Source organism: Trachypithecus francoisi, unplaced genomic scaffold, assembly GCF_009764315.1.
Source record: "Trachypithecus francoisi isolate TF-2019V2 unplaced genomic scaffold, Tfra_2.0 Lachesis_group19, whole genome shotgun sequence".
Taxonomy (NCBI): Eukaryota; Metazoa; Chordata; class Mammalia; order Primates; family Cercopithecidae; genus Trachypithecus; species Trachypithecus francoisi.
Genome location: NW_022681464.1, coordinates 37,976,967 through 38,000,963, shown reverse-complemented (window position 1 = coordinate 38,000,963; position 23,997 = coordinate 37,976,967). Strand labels below are relative to the sequence as shown.

General features: G+C 40.9%; 1 protein-coding gene across 3 annotated transcripts in view; it reads left to right on the top strand.

Annotated features, from left to right (window-relative positions):
* MYOM1 (myomesin 1) overlaps window positions 1-23,997 on the top strand; it is a 151,197-nt gene that overhangs the window by 96,340 nt on the left and 30,860 nt on the right. For all 3 annotated transcript variants that reach the window (XM_033178223.1, XM_033178221.1, XM_033178222.1), the window contains 4 exons: window positions 2,615-2,741; window positions 6,112-6,296; window positions 9,292-9,406; window positions 22,213-22,369. In XM_033178223.1, coding sequence (XP_033034114.1) covers window positions 2,615-2,741; window positions 6,112-6,296; window positions 9,292-9,406; window positions 22,213-22,369 — 584 coding nt within the window. The remainder of the gene's footprint in view (window positions 1-2,614; window positions 2,742-6,111; window positions 6,297-9,291; window positions 9,407-22,212; window positions 22,370-23,997) is intronic.

Genomic DNA, 23,997 nt, shown 5'->3' with positions numbered 1-23,997 from the left:
GAGATTATTCTGAGACTGGAATTAATTTAATACTGATATCTGACAAGGATAGTACAGGAAGGAAAAAATGCAGGATGATCTCCCTTTATTAAGATATAATTCACATACCATAAAATTCACTTATTTAAAATGTTGCTTTATTTCAACATATAATTATTATAGTATTTTGAAGTGACATTTTTAAATGGATACGAAGTGACTCTTTACCACTACTAATACATTTTACCTTAAAGTCTATATTGCCTGTTATTACTATAGATACACTAGGGTTTTGGGGTGGGGTGATGTTTGCATGGCATGTAACTTTTCATCCTTTAACTTTCTTTCTGTAACTTTCTGCTTTACATGTGTCTCTTAAAAATAGCACGGAGTTAAATTTTGTGTTTTCCTCCCTGACAGTCTTTGGCATTTGTTGGCTATTACTGATTACTTCTAAAAACATCTAATCATCTTCTTTTGTGCTTGCTATTTGTCCTTTCTGTTCTGTTTCTTTCTCTTTTTTTTGAGACAGTCTCGTTCTGGTGCTGAGGCTGGAGTGCAGTGGCGTGATCTTGACTCACTGCAACCTCCACCTCCCAGGTTCAAGCAATTCTCATGCCTCAGCCTCCCAAGTAGCTGGAATTACAGGCATGTGCCATCACGCCTGGCTAATTTTTGTATTTTTAGAAGAAATGGGGTTTTACCATGTTGGCCAGGCTGGTCTCAAACTCCTGACCTCAAGTGATCCGCTCGCCTCAGCCTCCCAAAGTGCTGGGATTACAGGCATGAGCCACCACATCTGGCCTGTTCTGTGTTTCATTTTCTGTCCTTTTTTGATTATTTTTGACTCATTTTGAAAAATTATTCAATTTTTCCTTCTACACTACCTTAAAAGTTATAGATTCTGAGTTTCTTTGGTTTTGGTGACTGTGCAACTTAAAGTCTGAAGTTATTTCATTTGTTTTACCCTTATCTCAGAAACAGAAGGGCCTTAAAAACTTTACCCCTTTACCTTTTTCCCAACTCGTATGCTATTGTGTTTTTATGTGTCTGTGTTTTAATTCTTTTTAAAATCCAAACAGCAATGTTACTATTGTTTTATAGATTCAACTTACCAATATATTTACCATTTTATTTGCTTTCAATTAAGTGCTTTGAAGATGTAATTCCACCATCTTCTGGCCTATTGTTGCCGCTGACCTTCAACTCTTCATCTGCTTGCTTGTTTGAGGGTAATTTGCCTTTTTTCTTGGACAGCTTTTGATATGTTTACTTTATCTTTGGTGTGCTATACCTAAAATACTATGGGTCTACATGTGGGTTTTTAAAAAATATATCTACCCAGGATTTTAGGGGGAAGAGGATTTTTCTTCTGTGGGTTAGATTTTTCAGAAGATCTTTCTAGAAAATTCTGTGTCTCCCAAAATATTGTTGCTCCCTCATTTTCTCTCTCTCTGCACTTCTCCCAAAACTAATTAAACATATGTTTGATGTTCTCACTCTATCTTCCATGTCTGTCAATCAACTTTTCTCTCTTTCCCATTTTTGAGTCTTTCTGCATCATGTGCTGTGTAATTTCTTCTGACTTTCTGTCAGTTTACAAACTCTCTCTTCTTTTTCTTCTGATATTCTGTTGAAAATGTCTATTATTTTTTTCTTACTGTATTTTCCATCTCTTGTCGGTCACATTTTACATATTTTATAGTTTGCTGTTTCCTACAAATGTTTTTCACACTAATATATTCCATCCCTTCTATTTTGCAAATGTTTTAACATTTATTATTTTGTCACATGTATTTACCCTCAACAACCTAATTCCTACTGAGTGACACAAAAAATATTAGGTTACTCAGTAAAGAGCAGAAACATTACGATAACTTGAGCATTTTGATTCCCAGCTTAGAACTCGTTTAAATTTCACCTGTACATGCCTTAGCTTTCTACTGCCACATAACAAATTACCACAGACTCCGTGGCTGAAAACAACCCACATTTGTTATATCAGTGTCCTTGAGTCAGGGATCTGGGCACAGCATCGCGGGGTCCTCTGCTCAGGATCTCACAGGGCTGCAATCCAGATGTCTGCTGAGCCACATTCACGTTGAGTTCCTCTTCCAAGCCCACTCAGGTTGTTGGCAGAATTCAGTTCCTTGCAGCTGTAGGACTGACGCTTCCACTCCTAGATGCTGCCTTTCTCCAAATGTGAGTGGGTAGGCAGCTCTCAGTGTGACATTTACCTCTCAAGGCCAGTGGCACCGTGTTTTTATTTAGGGGGGGCCCAAACCCCATGGTAAGAGTTCTTGTCTGATGACATCAGGCCCATCCAGGACAATTTCCCTTTTGATTAACCTCAAATCAGCTGACTAGGGACTCTCATCTATACTATCTTTTCTCCTTTGCCCTATGGGGTGACACAATCACAGGACTTGATCTCCCAATCCCTTTGCCACATTCTATTGTAGGCTACAAGGAGGTCATGGTTTCATCCACACCCAGGAGATTACAAAAGTGGTGTGACTCATTGATGGTCACCCTAAGATGTGTCTGACATGGAAGGTAAATAAATAAAATGTTCAACAAGTAGAAGAAAACAAACCTGGAACATTCACTATCTGTGATGTTGTCAATGTTGCAGATTAGCAACTTGAAGGAAAACATGGTGTATCAGTTCCAAGTGGCAGCCATGAACATGGCTGGGCTGGGTGCACCCTCTGCAGTGAGCGAATGCTTCAAGTGTGAAGAGTGGACCATCGCCGTCCCAGGTAAACCACAGACACCGTGCTTCCACACTGCACCTCAGAATTTCCTCCAAGAGAACCTACAACCTGGAACGAAATTCAAAGAACTATATGGTCAACATTTAAGGGAAAAGAATTCTCTTGGCCCCTCGTGTTTACCTAAAATATTTTAATGATAATATTAAATAATAGATAGCCATGTAAAACTGAGTATAAATTCTTTGTGCTTGTGTTCCAAGTAAATCCTAGAGCCCTCACCGCTCATCCTGTGTGAGGAGTAGGATTAACAGAAGCAGCCGGATTGAGTGCAAATGAATGTTTAAAAGGAATTCCAATCTTTGCTTTTGCTTCTGAAAGGCCACTTAAAGGTCATCTAATTTATATCCCACAGCAAAATGTCTCAAACACGTCTCCCTGCACTTATTTGTTCTCATATGTTGTCACGCTGCTGGGAAGGTTCTCATTTATTAGCTCCCCAAAATCAATCCCTCCATAGCCAAGCTACATGGCTTCTTGGGCTCTCCTCCCTCCTCCCAGCTCTTTACCATATCACACGGATAGATTTCATACACCTGTCTAGGGTTTAAGGCTGACCTCTCTCCGCTTGCCTCTCGGCACTGACTTTTCCAGCCCTTTCTCTCTACACGTTTTCCAAACGCTGAACCGAAAGAAAGTTCCTGGAACCTGGCAGATACTGTCCTTCAGAGGTCATCATAGGGAGTGGTTGGGTGGGCAGGGAAGAAAGTGGGAAGTGGTGCAAGGATGGGGGCGAGGGGGATCTTACCTTGCTTATAACTCTTACAGAGCTATAAAGACAAAATAAAATAAAAATCGAATGCAAATTTACTAAGCCATTAAGATTTAAACTAGCAATAGTAAGGTATGTGGTGGGTGATTTTATGTCCCTGGTGCCACCCCCTTCCTCTGTTTGAAACCCTTTGCCCTTGAAGACCATCACGTTGCCTTTGCTGAACTCCTCTGTCAGATGTGAATAACAAGATTCCAAGAGAAACTCAAGAGCAGTTCAAGTGCTCTCTCGACTTCTGCAAATAGAGAGAGAAACACTTTGCTCTTTCCTTGGAGTTCCTTGAGGCCAGGTGGTATTTCTTAAGTCCTTTCTGCCACCTGCGTAAAAGTGGGTCTGTTTTCAGATTGTTACAATTCCTGAGTAAAGTGAAATGCAATTGACTAGAGACTAAGAAATTCCAAGCAGGCCTGTAGCAATTTTTTTTGATCGAAAGTGATGTTGTTGGCTGGGTGCGGTGGCTCATTCCTGTAATCTCAGTGCTTTGGGAGGCTGAGGAGGCAGGGGGATTGCCTGGGTCCAGGGGTTCAAGACCAGGCTGGGCAACATAGTGAGGCCTCATCTCTTACAAAATGTTTTTTAATTAGCTGGGCATGTTGGTGCATGCCTGTAGTCCCAGCTACTCAGGAGGCTGAGGCAGGAGGATTGCTTGAGCTCATGAGGTCAAGGCTGCAGTGAGCTGTGATCACACCACTGTGTTCCAGCCTGGATAAAAGTGAGGCTCTGTCTCTCTTTAAAAAAAAAAAAAAAAGTGATGCAGTTGACAAAAAAAGGTTGCAGGTAAGCACTCTCAACTTAGAGAAAAAATGAAGGGGGCAGCTCCCCACCATCCTGACATCCTGGCTTCTCAGTCCCATCCTTGACTTACTGAGTCGTGTTAGGCAAGTCTCACTTCAAGAAAGCCCCTACGGAAGAAAACAGTAAGAATGTTTTGTCATCCTGTCTTACAGATGAAAAAACTGACACTCAGGTTAAATGATGCCCAGAGGGTGACAGAGGTAACAAGTAGCATAATTAGGGTAGGAAACTAGGTCTGCTTGTCCCTAGACTATAGCTGCTAGGAAACAACAGAGCATAGTTCCTCGTCTGTAAGGCAGGGATACTGCTCCCAATCTAGATGCCTCCCTGGGTTCTAAGGATGACACAAGATCATGTTTATAAAAGCCCTTCGCAAAACAGAACATGCCACATTCGTGTGAGGTATTTGACATTAATATTTAAATATAGCTTTATACAAAACATCGGAAGGCAAGCATGACGCATATTTGTGGCCGTGAAACCAAGGTAAAGGGTCCAACAAATATTGAACCATCAATTACAAAACACCAAAGCATGGCATAACAGAGTATGTCCTTCTACAGGTTGGCTTTCAGGCCACTGTGAGTCACTTCAGGTGATTTTTGATTGGTTGGCTAGATGTCAGTCATTATTTAAAAAAAAAAAAAGAGAAAGGAAAAAATAAATAAATTTTTCACCTGCATAGCAGCTGGTGGTCATGCAAAGATACAGGCAATTACTTAGTAGTTCTGATTTGCCAAGAATGTGACTAGCATTCATACAGGCCACATTCTGGCTTTCTCCCTGCAGAGGGTTATCAGGTGACTTGGCCTCTCTGAGCTTTCTGTTAATTGTCTTAAGGAAGAGAGAGATAAATGAATGTAAGGTACCTGGCAGTATTTAGTGCAGATGCAGGGCCCATAGGATTGATTGTATTTACTTTGGTAAAAGGATTTTGTAAACCATAACCTATCATTTGTTTTTACTCATTTGCAGGCTGCACAGACTCTTTAGGGGGAAGATTTCCCTCCAATTGGGAGTGATGCTTTTTCCTTTGAAAGAGCCATTACTCTCTATATTCATATGCCATCAAATAGAGCTGCTTTCTTTATACTATTTGAGATTAAGGGGAAATTTTAGGCTATCACTCAAAAATTGTCTGAAACTGGGGGCCAGATGTGGTGGCTCCCACCTGTAATCCCAACACTTTGGGAGGCTGAGGCAGAAGGACCACTTGAACCCAAGAGTTCAAGACCAGCCTGGTCAACACAGCGAGACCCTATCTCTACAAAAACTTAAAAACTTAGCCAGGTGTGGTGGTGCACACTTGTAGGTCCAGCTGCTCAGGAGGCTAAGGTGAGAGGATCCCTTGAGCCCAGGAGCTCGAGGTTACAGTGAGCTACCATCACACCACTGCACTCCAGCCTGGGTAACAGGGCAAAACCCTGTCTCTAAAAATAAAAATTAAAATATATGAACCTGCAGCTAAATCAAACTGTTCCAATAAAAGGTCTTTAAGACTAATGCAGGCCTGAGAATGGCCTGAAGGGAAGTTTTGGGTCCACCCTTTGAGAGGCACCTCAGAGTGGCCTTACCTGCTTACTACCCTTAAAGGGATTCGGTGGGCTGATGTAGAGCAGTGTGGAAATGACAGGAAATGACCACAGAATACTTATTTTCTTGGGAATGCTAAATTTTGAAAAAAGAACACCAGTGTTAGATTAGCTTTAAGACTTACAAGTAGTTCTAAATGTGTGGAGGCTTGAGTTTTCTATGTTATGATTTCTCCTTATTGGCTTCTCTCTCTCTCAGGACCACCGCACAGTCTCAAGTGTAGTGAAGTCAGGAAAGACTCCCTGGTGCTCCAGTGGAAGCCCCCAGTTCACTCTGGGCGGACTCCAGTCACTGGTTACTTCGTGGATGTAAAGGAGGCCAAGGCCGAAGAGGACCAGTGGCGAGGGCTCAATGAGGCGGCTGTGAAAAACGTATACCTGAAGGTAAGAGGATCTCAGTTCTAGAGCTTCCCTGAAAAAAAAAAAAAAGGCAAAATTGCTCTACTAATATTAACTTGAAAGTTAGCAAGATAAAACAGAATATCTCTACTTTGATCTGTTTCACATACTAGGCTCCTGGTAAGATTCCATTGGCAGAGGTTGGGGCTGGGAGAAGTTTCTGGTGCTTGAAACAGTTTGGTTATATTTAACTTGAATTCCTTAGCACAGCTTTGAAACGTACCCAACAGCTCCTTCCTCTCTCCTTTCTCTGTTTGCCTCAACTTACCCACTACATATTTTTGTTACTCACAGTCTTAAAGCCTTACTGCTTACCATCCCCAAAAGGTGATTTTTTCATGCCTCTTTTTTCTGCGGGGATGGTTGATTTGAGGGTGCTGTTTTTAAAAAGTTCACACCAGGAAGCCTGTGACTACTGGTCCTCCCAAGTCACTCCCGTCTCACGTTAGTTCCTCCCTCAGGTTGGTTCTCACATGAGCTCTCGGAGATTAGTGGAACAGGTTCGCTCAACCCCCTTATCCATGTCACTGCCTTTCAGGTTCCTCTAGTGTGCTCACTGAACCATTTCCTAACTCTGTCGACCAAATACTGTTCTGCCACAGCCACCGAATCTCTCATTTGTACCGAAAGGAAATTTCGAAAGAACGTTTCCCCCTAGTGTTAGCAGTGGCACCTGGAGACCCCGACTCCCCAACAGGGCCTCAGAAACTGTAGGAAATATGATTGCATTACTTACTGCTTAGAATGAAATGTGACTGACTGCACCACAGTCACCAGGGCGTCACACACTGCATTTGCACAGTCCTATCTTTTGGCAGCAGAGGTCATTGCCTATAAGGTGAGCTTTGGGAGATATTCAAAGTATACCTGGCCAAAAAGATCTCTCCCTGACCTGCTTCATGAACTAAGTCCCTTCCAGCTGTCAGCCACTCTCCAGAGTTAAGGTATTTCCAGCCACTCTAAACGATGTAAATATATCCTCCAGGAGATAGAGCCCATAAACGATTACACCCAACATGCCATTAACTCAACTTAGCATATGCCAATCAGCTCTCCAGCTTCTTGCAAAACTCTGAAGAAGTAAGACAGGTCATCTTTTCATGAGGAAGGGAAAAGCTCAAGGAAGGACTGGAGCCTATGATGCTTTTGCTGTCAAGATGAGTCCAGAGGCCCCTGGATTCTAAGAAACCCCCAAAGTACAGTGTAAAATAAAGGTCGGGAACATCCTAGATGATGGTGGCAGGTGTCTATGGCTGGAATGAAAATGTCCAAGTCTTCAGTCTGCCACCAGAGAGGATGCCAAAGGCCTGAGGTTTGAACTGACTCAGGTGAAGCAAAACAAAGGTGAAAAAGCAAAAAAAAAAAAAAAAAAAAGAAGTAGAGTTTAAATGTGTCAAAGAATGGTTAATGTCACTCATTTTTAAAAAGAAAAAGAATAAAGGCAATTTTAAGAGAGAGAGAGAAAGAGAGACTGAGATCGAGTATGCCTAACAAACCTGGAAGCGAACTTCCGTAAGGGGAGTTCTTACACTTTATCAACACTTTTTCTAAAGTGAAAATAATCTTTTTTATTTTTCTGATTATAAAACTAACCATTTGAATGAAAAATTCAAACATAAGAAGCACAAAGAAGAAAGTAGGCCAGGCACGGTGACTCACGCCTATAATCCCAGGGCTTTGGAGGCCAAGGCAGGCAAATCTGGGCTTGAGCCCAGGAGTTCAAGACCAGCCTGGGAAACATGGCAAAACCCTGTCTATGAAAAAAATACAAAAAATTAACTGGCCGTGGTGGCATGTGCCTGTAGTCCCAGCTACTCAGGAGGCTGAGGTGGGAGGATTGCTTAAACCAGGGAGGCGAAAGCTGCAGTGAACTGTGATTGCACCACTGCACTACAGCCTGGGCAACAGAGCGAGACTCTGTCTCAAAAAAAAAAAAAAGGAAAATAGATCTGCATCGATGATATTGATTACATATTTGTGGTGCTGTTGAGGCCTGTGGTCATGGAAGAGTGGAGAGTGCCCCTGTCACCCCAGGGACCAGACACTGGAATGTGAATATACTGCCTGTACATGTTACAGAAATCTGACTCACAGCCATATAGCATCACCTAGGTGGCAGGTGTGGATGTGTCAGGTACCTGGCGATTACTCTATTTTTATTACAAGGAAATGTTTCTGTGTGTGTATATATATATGTGTGTGTGTATATATATACACGAAGTGGGACTGTCATACAAAAATAAATTATAAATGCTTTTTTTTTTTTTTTTTACAGCTCTTTATAACTCTAGCTTAGTGGCACATATGTAGTGGATTCTCAGCACCCATCTTGATTATTAAAAACTTGAGGATTTAGAATTTTAGTACACTTTGATTATTCACAAATTATTCAAACTCACAATTGTGTTAATTTTGTGTCTATTTAGTAAGAAATAACTATATTAAATATACAGGAACAATTATTGTTTGTTTTGGTTCTACTAGTTTAACATGCTTTTAAACAAATGGAAAGTGTTCGTGATTCATGCTTTTAATTCTCCTCTTTTGCCAAGAATTTCATCTGAAATTATTCATGGAATATCTCAAAAGGATCAGAGGATAAGGTGACATATGCTATAATGAGCACTTTGTATTTTGTCCTTTTGACCAAAGAATGCAGTGGCTAACGCATGTGATGCCTACATACACTAGTCTGTTTCTGATGTTGGTAGCCACTAAATTAACTATAAAGGAGAAACATCAGCCTAAGAATGGATATTGGAAACTCCTCTCTATCTACAGATGGTCCAGAGAGAAGATCATCTGCAGCTAAAGTCACCTGCTTAGTGTTTGACAGAATCAAGTCTAGACCATGAGTCTTGTATACCTGGTGCTAGGTCACTAAATCGTTACTACAGAGGAAGAGCCCCATCTGTTTAAATGACATAAAACAGCCACTGCTTCATCAAACACCCATTGCTTCTACATCTGCTTCTACTAGGTTCGAGGTCTCAAGGAGGGCGTCAGCTACGTGTTCCGTGTTCGAGCCATAAACCAGGTGGGAGTTGGGAAGCCATCTGACCTTGCCGGCCCTGTTGTGGCAGAGACCCGTCCAGGTGGGCTTTCACCTTTTCCTTAACACTAATCCTATTTGTGTGAGATACCAAACTAAGGTTTGGCCTTTCTGTGCTTTCCCCTAATTTTCAAAATCATCAGTGTGTACTATCTGAATGTAATTGATAAGTAATGATCTTAGAACATGACAGTCATTGGTCCCATCACAGGCACCTCGGGACAGGGTTGAGCCAGGTTTGATGTGGTCTAGGGGCTGTTCTGATGCAAATCTAAAAACACGGAAGTTCTTGATCAAGTTAGGCTTCCTGGACCAACTGTTCCAGGCATTCATTCCTGGAGTGTTATTCCTATTACACCCTGGCCATTAAGTCTCTTAAGAATATTTTGCCAATCATAGGGGAAGCTAGAGCAGCCCAGGTAGTGGGCGCAATCCTTACACAGAAGTAGGATTTATGTAATTGTGGCTATTATGTTTAAACCAGAGGTCAGCAAACGTTTTCTGTGGAGGGCCAGGTAATATTTCTCACTCAAAAGCCCTGTGGTCTCTGTTACAACTTCTTAACTCTGCCATGACACAAAAGAAGCCATTGAGAACACATAAACAAATGAGCATGACTGTGTTCTAATAAAACTTTATCATGCTCTTATATGCATTATATAATATGACGCGCTATATGCATTCTAAAATTTCAATCTTGTATAATTTTCCTGTGTTTTAAAATAGTAATCTTCTTTCAATTTTTCCAACTATTTAAAAATATAAAAACCATTCTTAGCTTGCAGCCCTTACAAAAAGAGGTAATGGGCCAGGTTCAGCCCACGAGCCATAGTTTGCTGATCCCTGGGCTAACAGTGGTCCCAACTGAATGGCTTATAGATTCGAGGCAGCCCTCATTTCCCAGTTTCAAAGATGCCATGATTACTAGAGAAGACAGTCTTGCCCTTTCTTATGAGAACAAAGTTTGCTGTGTTCATTGTCCAACTAGTTTCAGATCATTACATAATTTTTTTTTTAATATTTAACCTATAAGCTATCATATATTTCAGTTCATTAAAATTACGTAAAGGAAAGCACCAGAGGCCAGGCACTGTGGCTCACGTCTGTAATCCCAACATTTTGGGCAGCTGAGGCAAGAGGAACCTAGGAGTTCGAGACCAGCCTGGGCAACTTGGCAAAACCCCACCTCTACAAAATTTTTAAATTAGCTAGATGTGGTGGTGAGTGCCTGTAGTCCCAGCTACAGGGGAGGCTGAGGTGGGAGGATCACTTGGGCCTAGGAGGTCAAGACTGCAGGGAGTCATGTTTTCACCACTGCATTCTAGCATGGGCAACAGAGTGAGACCCTGTCTCAAAACAAACAAACAAACAGAAAACAGTACTGGAAATGAGAGATAAAAAAGTATATCACTTTGAAGACTTGGAAGGGTGAGGGCTGAGGGTGGTGTGTGGATGATGAAAAGTTACATACTGGGTACCATGTGCATTTTGGGGGGGTGATGGATACCCTAAAAGCCATGACTTAGCCGCTATTCTATCTGGGCATGTAATGGAATTGCATATGTGCCCTATAAATTTGTACAAGTTTTTAAAATCACCCAATTATATTAAATTTATATTCATTCTAGTACAAGCACTTTTGCTTTAATCTGTTCCTGTTTTCAGGCTGAGATAAACACAGAACAGATATAGAATGTAATATTTATTTTTCTGATGAGAAAAGAATGTAAATATAGAAAACTACTTTCACGACATGTTACTTCAAAAGAATATAAAATGATCCCTTTGAGAAAATATCTTTCCCTTTCATCCTATTTCTTCATAAGCTGTTTTCAGCTAGTCTTAGAACGACTCTCTGGACGTGGGTCTGACAAAAGTGGCCTTCTTAGACAAAAGCGTGGTAGGTGTTTGTAAGAAGTACCACACTGCGTGTAAATAACCTTTGCAAAGTTGCATGAGAAAACAGAAAAATGCTAGGAATGTGTACACAGGGAAAACGTAACACACAAAGACACCAGAACACATATTCCTATAGAAATCCAACCCTTCAGCTGACAATTGTGTGGACAGTAAAGGTGCCAAATGGACATCTCCAAGGACCTAAGGGCAGAGTTTGCTCTCAGAACAACGTAGATTGCTACACAAGTAAACTCTTAATCTAGTCAGGGCTACATCAAAAGCACCCTGGAAGCCATGGGTTCCAAATATGATTGTTAAAAGAATTTAAATCAATTTCTTATTTTCTCATCTATAGCCTCAGAAAGGCAGGTGATGGGCATGACATTAACAGAGCCATCACTAGGGAAATTTTGCCACCAGAAAAGGATCTGCTGGTAATCTCCTGGGTGAGACTTTGTTTCACTGACTTGCATTAAGGAACCGAAAGTCATTTGCATGCCATTCCATTCCCAGACTCGAACTACAGACAGCTGCAACACTGATACGCTAAGCAGCACCCTGTTAACCCCCTGGACAAACCACTGGCTCACAGCCTGGAGAAGAACGCTGGATGCACAAAGGCCAGGTGGAATCCCGTGACATCTGAGCCTGTTCGTATGCAGTAGGCACACACTCATTATTGCCATATGTATTTCTTGAGCTCCTACTGTGTCAGGTGCCATTTGGACCCCAGGAATAATATGACTTCATCACTGCACACTGGGCTTGCGATCTAATGGAAAAGACAGCATTTACAGCACAGGAAGATGAGAGCTAGGAGAGGTGCTCATAAAAGATTTCTATAGCCGAATAGGCTATAAACTAGGTAGCAAAGTTTTATAAGTCCCTATAAAAGCTTTATATGTAGCCTAAAATGTTCTGTATGTATTCATTCTATTAGATATCAACATATTACTTTTACCCACTTTATTTCTTTTATGTTAGAATAGATGGCAGGGGAGCATGTTATCAACTTCAAGATTTGGGATGTGAAACTTGGATTGCTATTTCAGAAGAACAACTTTTAGGGGGATGCATTGTTAAAATTTCAGTTAGAAAACAAAGCTTATCTCGTAATAGCAAACCACAAATACATCTAACAAGATACTTCAAGTGTAATTTGAATTCCACTTTAAAAGTTAACTTAATCTCCTGGGTTGGTAGGATCACCGGTCTCCCTTTGAAGTCAAAGAATACGTTGCAAGTGGATGTATTCTTGTCTATTTGTGCTGGGAGTAAGAATCCAGATAGTGAACTAAGTGTGTCATGCTTTACCAAGAAATCCATTAGCTAAAAAGTCTGTAAAAGAATGGAATAAAACATAATGTGGATGAGTTGGCACATAAAAAAGGATGGTCTCTCCTTGATATTAGATATTTTAAAAACAGCAGCTGTGGCTGATTGCATCAGGCCTGGGGTGGAGGTGAAGGCCAAGTGAGCCAGATCAGATGGAAGACAAGAGAGAGACCTGCCAAAGCCTGGAAGGTGATCTGGAGGGCACCATCGCTGGCAGTACAGACCGCAGGTATTCTTACCAGAGAAACGGAGCAGCGGGCAGGAGAATCAGGTGGTGGGCTGGGTCCCAAGCAAAAACTGGATGATGGAAGTTAGCTTGGTCACAAGGAGCAAGGCAGGTTAGGAGAAAGCATTACCAGAAGGAATGATGAGTTGAGATTGAGTTGATAACCTACTAAGCAAGAGCTTGTTACAATCCCAGTGTCTAAACACTGGTTGGTTCCAGAGCCTGGCAGGAATGAGAAGGCAAATGTGTGCTCAGTGGCCCAGTGGTGGCATCATGAAGTGAAGGATTCTAAAGGAGGAAGCCAGACTAACTTTAAAAGATGAGCTCAGCTGGCTCATTTGGAGAACTGCGCTTGGCCAGGTGCGTTGGCTCACACCTGTAATCCCAACACTTTGGGAGCCCGAGGTGGGTCGATCATGAGGTCAGGAGTTCAAGACCAGCCTGGCCGAGATGGTGAAACCCCGTCTCTACTAAAAATACAAAACAAAATAGCGGGGTGTGGTGGTGTGTACCTGTCATCCTAGCTACTCGGGAGGCTGAGGCAGGAAAATCGCGTGAATCCAGGAGGCAGAGGTTGTAGTAAGCTGAGATTATGCCATTGCACTCCATCCCAGGTGACAGTGTGAGACTCCATCTCAAAAAAAGAAGGAAGGAAGGAAGGAAGGAAAAGAAAGAAAGAGAGAGAAAGCGAGAGAAAGAGAGAGAGAGAGAGAGAGAAAGAAAGAAAAAAAGAAAGAAAGAAAGAAAGAAAGAAAAAAAGAAAGAAAGAAAGAAAGAAAGAAAAAAGAAAGAAAGAAAGAAGATTAAAAAAAGAAAACTGCACTTGTATTTGCTCACTAACTGATGTCTTTCATCTGCTAGGACCATAGTTCTCACCTTGCTTGTACATTAGAATCATATGAGGAACGTTTTCAAAATACTGCTATCCAGACTCAACTCCAGACCAATTAAATCAGGATCTTTAGGGCTGATGGATGATGACAGAAGATCATATATTCTTAAAAAAAAAAAAAAAAGAATCTTTTGGGCTGGGTACCTGAACATAGACTTATTGCTGTTTGTTCATTTACTTAGCAATTTGGGTAATTCCAGTGTGAAAACAGGCTTGTGAACTATACATTAGACCATAGCTCCTCAACATAGGAACTGCATCTTTTCTCTACATGTGCTAAGAGTCTAACATAGCACCAGGTATATAGGAGCTGATTTATTAAATGCAAAAATAATGAATAAGTAGCATGTTTGCCAGTGAGTGTGACTCTGTCTTGAAGCCTCAGTGTGTGCACTTCACCCTAACCGTCTTGTTCTGTCTGCCCTGGTTATGATGGGTGAGCTGGGAAAGAAATGTCTGGTGGAGGCTGCGATGTGGGCATGAGGCTGAGTGGTCAGACTCTGGTCCTCGTCTGAAACCCAGGGCAGCTCAGTACTATACGTGACCAATTACATTAACTCACTTTCCTCTGCTTCTATTCTGTCCCGCTCTTCAGTTTTTTAAACATCACTACACACACACACCATGGAGAACAAATAATTAAAGCTTATAAAAGTGATATATTCATGCTCATGTAAAACACTTTATATGAGAAAGAATTATCATATCAGATTACAAAATGTATAGGGAGGTTAACAGTCTACTGTGATTTTATTTAAGCTTTTAAATTTTATCCTTTATTATCATTTTTTGCAGGGAGGAGAAAGAAAAGTGGGATGAAATGAGTTAATTTCCAAATAGTTCATTTTAGTCCTGAGCCACACTTGAACCCATTAGGATACCGGGAGTTCTGGGCAAGCCTTGGAGGGACCATGGGAGTGCTGTCTTGGCCCTGTAATCCCAACAGGGAGTCCAGATAGGAGGGTCACTTGAGCCCAGGAGTTGGAGACCATCCTGAGCAACAGAGTGGGACCTGTCTCTACTAGAAAAGAATAGGAAAGGAAAAATAATAATAATGAGATCTGTTATAATCAATGATCTCTGTGTCTATATTCAGGATTTGCTTAGGTTGAGGAGCTGACTAGTGACAACTCTTCTTAAATCCTTTTTGGGCAACAACACAACAGCTCTCTCACGTTCCATACCTCAATCTCCTGAGATCTTAATTAAGTTCTTCATATTCATGAACAGGTTAAAAGGTTGTTTCTGAGAAAATCTAAGTTATGCCAAATTTTGGTCCACTTTTCCAACCCAACTTTGTGGGAAAGTGGGATGGCCTCTCATCTGGGTAAGAGTAGCTGCAAGGACTGCTTTAATTTGACAACCGAACATCAGACTTGCTTCCTGCCCATTAATTATCGGAACCACATCCCTCAGTCAACTTCAGAGAATATGCCTCTTTAGGCATTTCCCAGAGTTCAACCATTAATTAATTGACAGGAGCTCAGCTCTTAGAAAAACCTCAGCTAAGTTGTGGGATATTCTAAAGAGAAAATTTGGCTAGGTACGGTGATTCATGCCTGTAATCCCAGCACTTTGGGAGGCCAAGGCGGGCAGATCACCTGAGGTCAGGGATTTGAGACCAGCCTGGCCAACATGGGGAAACCCCATCTCTACTAAAAATACAAAAAAATTAGCTGGGTATGTGGCAGGCATCTGTAATCCCACCTCCTCAGGAGGATAAGGCAGGAGAATCACTTGAACCTGGGAGGCAGAGGTCACAGTGAGCCAAGATCACGTCACTGCACTCCAGCCTGGGCAACAGAGCAAGACTCTATCTTAGAAAAAGAAAAAGGAAAAAGAAAGGAAAATTTGAGGAGGACGTTATGGGTAGACTTTTCTCTCAGGCTTCTTCTGTGATATTGTACCAAGTTAATCTCCACAAGGCACTATCTGGTGGGTTAGCCTGGGGCATGTTAGAAATTCTGAAATGCTGTCATTGGCTGGGTGCGGTGCCTCACGCCTATAATCCCAGCACTTTGGGAGGCCGAGGCAGGCGGATCATGAGGTCAGGAGTTCGAGAGCAGCCTGGCCAACATGGTGAAACCCCGTTTCTACTAAAAATACAAAAATTAGCTGGGTGTGGTGGTCCACACCTGTAATCCCAGCTACTTGGGAGACTGAGGCAGGAGAATTGCTTGAACCCAGGAGGTGGAGGTTGCAGTGAGCTGAGATCACACCACTGCACTCCAGACTGGGTGACAGAGCAAGACTCCATTTCGAAAAAAAAAAAAAATGCTGTCATTGCTTTATAGGCTAATACATCAGCTTTGGTTTTACTAGGGCATCTATAAAGAGAATCATCCGTTTGAGTATCATGTATCTTTTGTTAAATTGCAATAGAATTTTTGTCTACTATGTACAGGACCCTTATTTAATTAATTCTTTAATTCCTCAAAAAAATTGTCAAGGAGGAGATCCAGCTTCAAACTCTGAGTATAAAATAAGTAGGAAACCCACTGCCACTAGAATATTTTCTTTGTTAGTGTAATCGCCCGTTAGGTTATCCCTTCCCACTGCGTAGACAAAATCAGTCCACTGCGACTGCAGCACTGCAGCTGAGAAAGAGTTTAATTGACATGAGGCCAGCTGAAGTGGGAGACTTAGAGTTGTCAGTCAAGTCAGTCTCCCTGAAGGCTCAGAGCTTCTTTGAATAAGGGCATTTTTTAAAGAGTGACTTAGAAGACCAAGATGCCTATAATGGGAAAGTAAATTGAGTCCCAAGTCAGGAGTCTGGGTGGGGTCAGTCTTAAAAACATCTAAAAGAAAACAATCTTAGGTTCTGCAATACTGATGTTATCTATGGGAGCAACTGGGAAGCTTACAGATCTTGTGACCTCTGGCTACATGGCATCTAAACAGTAAAGGGTAATAGAAACTACACCTGTCTTGTAACCTCTCATTAGTGGTTTCAGTCCCTGAACAGACAGGAGCACTATTATCATTCTTGCTTTCAAGTTAAACTATAAACGAACCTTCTCCCAAAGTTAACTTAGCCTATGCTCCGGAATGACCAAGGGCAGCTTGGAGGTCAGAAACAAGATGAAGTCAACTATGTCATAATTTTGCAAAGGCTGTTTCATTGGTAATTTGGTTTCCTCTCACCTCTTTATCAAAATGTTGGTGTTATACTTTAGCTTTAACAAGACAGTGTCCGATAAAATAAATGTCATAATCTTAAACTGGCATTTATCTTTTAAAGCTGTTTTTTTTTTTTTTTTTATCTCAATCCAGTCCCTGGCCTGTGTAAATATGTAAGGGAAATATAAAAGACATTTGTAGAATTTAACCCTATTCTCAATAAACTAAACGACCAGTGCAAGTTTTTGAAAAATGAAAATCCAATCAAATAATCCTCTTAACCAGTTTTAAATTTTTTTTTTTTTTGAGACGGAGTCTCGCTCTGTCACCCAGGCTGGAGTGCTGTGGCCGGATCTCAGCTCACTGCAAGCTCCGCCTCCCGGGTTCACGCCATTCTCCTGTCTCAGCCTCCCGGGTAGCTGGGACTACAGGCGCCGCCACCCCGCCCAGCTAGTTTTTTGTATTTTTTAGTAGAGACGGGGTTTCACCGTATTAGCCAGGATGGTCTCGCTCTCCTGACCTCGTGATCCGCCCGTCTTGGCCTCCCAAAGTGCTGGGATTACAGGCATGAGCCACCGCGCCCGGCCAGTTTTAATTTTTAAATCTGGCCGGGCGCGGTGGCTCACGCCTGTAATCCCAGCACTTTGGGAGGCCGAGGTGGGCGGATCATGAGATCAGAAGATTGAGACCATCCTGGCTAACACGGTGAAACCCCGTCTCTACCAAAAATACAAAAAAATTAGCCCAGCGTGGTGGCATGCGCCTATAGTCCCAGCTACTCCGGAGGCTGAGGCAGGAGAATCACTTGAACCCGAGGCAGAGGTTGCAGTGAGCCTAGATCGCGTCACTATACACTCCAGCCTAGGCAACAGAGTGAGACTCTGTCTCAAAAAAAAAAAAAAAAAAAAAAAAAAGAAAAGTTTTAAATCTTAAGTGCCAAATATACTTTAAACACTCTTTGTTTCCTTTATTGTTCATTTATTTAATAAATCCACCAGTAGCACCCACAATTATGTGTGCATAAGTTGAAGAAATGCTCATGCCTCTCTTTTCTACCCATTACAAATATTGCTTATGATATACTGATTTGACATAATTAATCAAGAAAAGCGTCACAGATAAGGGAAACTCTCAGTTACTGATTGATATTATAGCTAATCCTTACCTATTTGGCTCTCTCCTAGCAATTACTTAAGTTTGTTTGTTTGTCTGTTTTGGTTTTTGTTTTGCAACAGGGTCTCATTTTGTCACCCAGGCTGGAGTGCAGTGGCATGATCATTTCTCACTACAGCCTCCATCTCCCAGGCTCAAGTGATCCTCCTACCTCAGCTTCCCTAGTAGCTGGTACTACAGGTGTTAGCCATCACACCCTACTAATTTAATTTTTTTTTTTTTTTGTAGATAAAAAGTCTCATTTTGTTGCCCAGGCTGGTCTCAAACTCCTGAGCTCAAGTAATCCTCCTACGTTGGCCTCCCAAAATGCTGAGATTACAGGTGTGAGCCAGTGAGCCCAGCCAATTACCTAATTTTAAATTACAATTTTTAATGTAAGACTTTGAAAAAATGTCCACATTCTTTTCTAAAAGTATAAATGATCCCATTTCTTACGTGACAACTCAACTATAAGGTAATGATGTACGACTCATAGGTTGAAGTTGAAACACAGATGTGGCTTGGAACCTAAAAATAATATCTCTTATTTAAAAAGGCAAATAAGCAACATCTTTTGTTTCATTTCATATTTTCACAAAAGATTTTGAAATGCTTTACAACGTTTATTTTTCAGAATACAGTTATACCTCTTTATCCTGGGGGATCGGTTCCAGGAGCCCCTGTGGATACCAAAATCCAGGAACACTGAAGTCCCTTTATAAAATGGCATAGTGTATGCATATAACCTACAGATATCTTCCTTTATACCTTAAATCATCTCTAGCTTGCTTATAATACCTGATAGGATGTAAATGCTATGTAAAGAGTTGGGATACTGTATTGTTTTTTAATTTGCATTGTTTTTATTGATGCGTTGTTATTTTTATTGTTTTTTCCCCAAGTATTTTCGATCCACAGTTGGTTGAATCCACGGTTGCAGAACCCATAGATATGAAGGACCAACTGCACTTCAGTGATTCAGCTCTATATTCTTTGCTCAGTAACTGAGGCAATTGAGACAAAAACTAAACAAGATTTTCTTTCTTTCTTTTTTTTTGAGACAGAGTCTTGCTCTGTTGCCCAGGCTGGAGTGCAGTGGTATGATCTCAGCTCACTGCAACCTCCGCCTCTCAGGTTCAAGTGATTCTTGTGCCTCAGCCTCCCAAGTAGCTGGGAATACAGACACGCGCCACCACACCTGGCTAATTTTTATATTTTTAATAGAGATGGGGTTTCACCTTGTTGGCCAGGCTGGTTTCAAACTCCTGGCCTCAAGAGATCCTCCTGCCTCTGCCTCCCAAAGTGCTGTGATTACAGGCATGAGCCAGCATGCCTGGCCAGGATTTTCTTATTCTCCAAGTTTCATGGGTTTGGGACCACATTTGGCCATTCAAAAACCTGAACAAATTATTGTTTTAGATGACCATTTGTTCCATTTGCCTGAGAGTTTACCGCTAAAGCATTAATACTTTAAAATTTCATTTAAGACTTTCTGATGAAAATCCTTTTAAAATAAATTATGCAATTTAATAAGTGCTTTTCATCCTTCTTGGATGCAGTATACTGAATCTTATTTACCTTTTTCTGTGACTTAGAGCCGTTTAAGTATCACCTTTATTGAATACACGGTGTTGTGACACAGCAATGTTGTTATAGGGTGAGAAGCTATCTGCCCCTGTAGTAACTAATGTTTTTGTGCCTACTTTTTAGTTTTTCACCTTCTTCTCTTGCTGTCATTTTCTTTATTCTCAATGCTCCTGCTCATAGTAGCTTCTTACCTCCCTCTTTTTTTTAATCTACTAAGGGAAACCAACCAACTAGGTTTGTTAGAATTGTCTCAAGCAAAGTATAGAAAGACTCCAAGGCTGGGCACAGTGGCTCATGTCTGTCATCCCAGCACTTTGGGAGGCCAAATGGGTGGATCAGTTGAGCTCAGGAGTTTGAGACCAGCCTGGCCAACATGGCGAAACCCTGTCTCTACAAAAAATGCAAAACAATTGGCCGAGTGTGGTGGCATGTGCATGTGATCCCAGCTACTTGGGAGGCAGAGGTGGGAGGATCACCTGCGAGGCCAAGGCCACAGTGAGGCAAGGTCACACCACTGCACTCCAGCCTGGGTGACAGACTGAGACCCTGTCTCAAAAAAAAAAAAGAGGATTCCACTTCTCTGGTGAGTGTGCAGCATACTAGCATGTGGACTTTGTCACATCAGAACTGATATTAGAGGCTTATTTTCCTTATTTCTTGGTTTTGGGCAGTGTTCCAAATGGGTAAGGTGTTACAGTACAAAAGTTATCTACAACATTGAGAGAATGGCGAAGCTGATTAAATTGTTCATATTCTTTCTGTTTTGTGGTTATTTTGTTTTCAGAAAAGTCAAATCTTTCACAATCAATAAGCAACATTTCTGTTGTAAACTTGTCATACCTCTCATGTAACAAACAGCAAGCATATGGATGATTCACTTCCTTTTAAAAAAGGGATTACAGATAGAACAATGAATGATTAGTATGAGCAATCTGTCATGCTTCCAGAATAGAGATTATGCAAAAAGCAAGATTACCTCACTTCTTTTCTCTCTGTAACAACACAGATATACAAAAATTTCTGTTTGCATTCTTTTTGTTACTCAGTCACACAAACTGTATAACACAGTCTAAACCTCAACATTCTTCAGTGTTAGCCTTTTCTTAAGTTTTAATAAGAGCATTTGTTCAATATTATACGAAATTAGAGTGTGAGGATTAGTCACGTGTTATCAGGAACAGAAATAAAATGTGGACTGCAGCTTGCAATGGAATACATATAGCCCTTTAAAAGTAACATATGGCAGACAATTAAGGAATCCTTAAACCTTCTTTAATTAATTGTTATTTCAGTTTATCTATGTAACCAAATATGAAAGTAGCCCTTTGTTTAAGAAAAAGGAATTTTAAAAAATTTTCTAGAACCAGTCTTCTTTAAGCTTTGCATGTGCTAACAATCACTTTTTGGAAATGTATAGTTGAAGCATACACTGCCATTTGTACGCACATAAGTTAGATCAACTGTCAGGCTCAGGAACCAAGATCCAGGCACCATTGAGGCACTGGTTTCCTCTTGGCCTTCCCTTGGGAAAACGTGTGCAAATTTTTTTCCACTAACAAGTTTTATTGGACAGTAGGCCAGGATGTTGGCCTCATATGATACAATCTAGAGAGAAAACATTCAATTCTTTTGGAAGTTTTTTTATGCTTTTTAAAAAAATATAGCTGTACTTTTCTGGAATTGAATATATTTTTCCTAATGTACTGAAACAAACTATATTATTTTTATTTTTTTAATATATTTTTCCTAATGTACTAAAACAAACGAAGTTTAGACTGGCAATTGAATGAGTATAAATCTGAGTAGAGCATTTTACTCCTTTCAACTGAATTTAGGAATAGATGTGAATGTTTCATATGCTGTACAAATTCTCCTAGAATTCTCTATTAGGTGCAGGTGCAATTTATTATAACTCTCAAAAATAGAATAACTCAAAACACTAACTGAATTGGCTTTGGTTTTTTTTTAATCCAAAAACCAATCTTCTTGAAAGAGCTGAATCTCTTGAAACTCATTTCCATTTAAATTTCCATGCAGTTCAATAATAGTCATTTCTCAGTTGCTATCACTCTAGTCTAGAGGGACATCTTTAAATTGATTTATGGTTATGTGATCCACAGACAGGCATCCATATATTTCTCCACTCTTAAATGACTTAAAGACTTTGAATACGTGAATATAGGTGATTCTTAGTTTCTTTACTTTCTCCCATTCAATTTCCTTTTGGGTTCTTCATCTCTGCCCTTTCCTGATGACTGATTGCATGTGGATATTATTGAAGCAAAAGTCATGAATTAGGGCCTGATCAAAATCAATTGACTTTCCCCTTTCCCAAAGCTGCCTTGTCTCCTTACTGCAATGAAACCACTCCCTTAACTATACCATCAGTCACATAACAAACACTACTGTCCATGGTGTTGACTCTACCTAAGAAATGTGGTGCAACCATCTAATTTCGTGTTATGGCATAAAAGTCAAATTGTAGAGTAGGACTGTCCCTTCACATGAGCAATGAAACTTTTCCTTGACCTGGGCTCAGGGCCCTACTTTAGGGCTAAAGTAAAGGATCTCAAGGTAACAAATTCTTAGTTGGTTGCTTTCCTCACGAAGTATCAGTACCTTCTTTTTTATCTTGTAGGAACCAAAGAGGTTGTTGTAAATGTGGATGATGATGGAGTCATTTCATTGAACTTCGAATGTGATCAGATGACTCCAAAGTCCGAGTTCACCTGGTCCAAAGATTACGTTTCCACTGAGGACTCTCCACGGTTAGAAGTCGAAAGCAAGGGCAACAAGTAAGGACTATGTCAATCACAATCATGGGTTTCCTTTTCACTGTAGGAGAATGAGGTGAGCTCTTTGATTTCCACTTAAATTGCTTGGAATAAGAGGATGAAATCACATATATTTTATATCTGGTATTGTAGAAAATAATAACCAACTTAAACCTTAAAAATAATCATCCTAGACTGGCTCATTGACTCACACCTGAAATCCTAGCCACTCAGGAGACTGAGGCAGAAAGATCACTCGAGCCTAGGGGTTCAAGACCAACCCGGGCAACATAGTGAGACCCTGTCTCTAATAAAATAAAATAATAATAATAACCCTTCTAAAATACTTTTTGCATTATTCCATTTAAAGTGCTTTCTTATTTATCTCATTTATGCTATTAGAAACATTCGATTGACATAAAGATCAGCTTTAAAGATGATTCTCATCATCTATGAAATTTTGAAATCTTAAAGTAATGATGAGGATACTTATGGGGGCTAGGAAGAACCTGCTATTTCAAGTGATGGTAAATTAAATGGTTTGAGGATAATCTCTTCTGCTTTTTTCACCATCACTCATGAGTGAGCCAGTAGTACGTGGGAAGAAAGCTCTATGTGGAAGTACGACATGGAAAAGCTCTAGGCCCAACTCTACCAGGAGCTGGCTGTATAACCTTGAGCAGCTATTTAACTTTCACAAACCTCGGATTTCTTTTTCTATAAAATGAGAGTGGGGAGAATGGAGGAATTGTGTGATCTGTCATTTCCTTTCAACGCCAAGATTTTGAGTGTTCTTTTTACTTTGCTTTATAGCAAAAGCTTGGGAAGCTTTATATTCTCATAGTGTCAACCACATTGGATTGATATGATAAAGCAAAGTATTTGATAAAGCACAGTACTTCTAAGTACTTTTTTCTATTACAATGAAGCCCAGTATATCTCAGAAATCAAAGAAAAAACTGGCAATTTTGTTGTAGAATGACAAGCAAATACTGAATATAATTAAAGAACTTTTTCTGCCCCTATGCTGTAAATTTCTTGACATGAAACACAGTTGCCCCACGAAAAGATAATTGAATGATACATTTTTCTCCCAGTTTGTACACTTAACATTTCAATGTTTGGTTGGTCTTAGACACTGCCTAGCAATATAGCTTGCCAAAGTTAGAAAACGCAATGAACTTGCCCACTGAGCCATTCATTTACTTATTACACATGTTATGTGCCAGACAAGGTACTGGGTGCTGGGGATACCACAGTAAACAAAGCAGTTCCTGTCTCTGAAGGCAGAGGAATTATACAGTGGGGAGAATACAGATGCTTATCATAAGTTCAGAAAAGGAGAGAGCAGGAGATAGCATAGGAGGGGCGCCCAGAGCTACCAACAGCAGGTTCTGCCCTTGGCGGGAGAAGTGTCTGGCTCCCAGCAGGGGCTGCTCAGCTGGATATTTTTCTGCAGGATGTGCACTGATAAGCAGCATAGCTTGGGCATGTGGGATTTGTGCCAGTTCCACTCCCCTGTCACCATCACCCCCGGAAGGAGGTAAGGAAAGTCCTCCCAGAGTAAATGACATTGAACCTGAGACACCAAGGACACGTAGGCTGTAGCTCAGCGAGATGAGAGGAGGCATCCAGATGAAAGGAGCAGC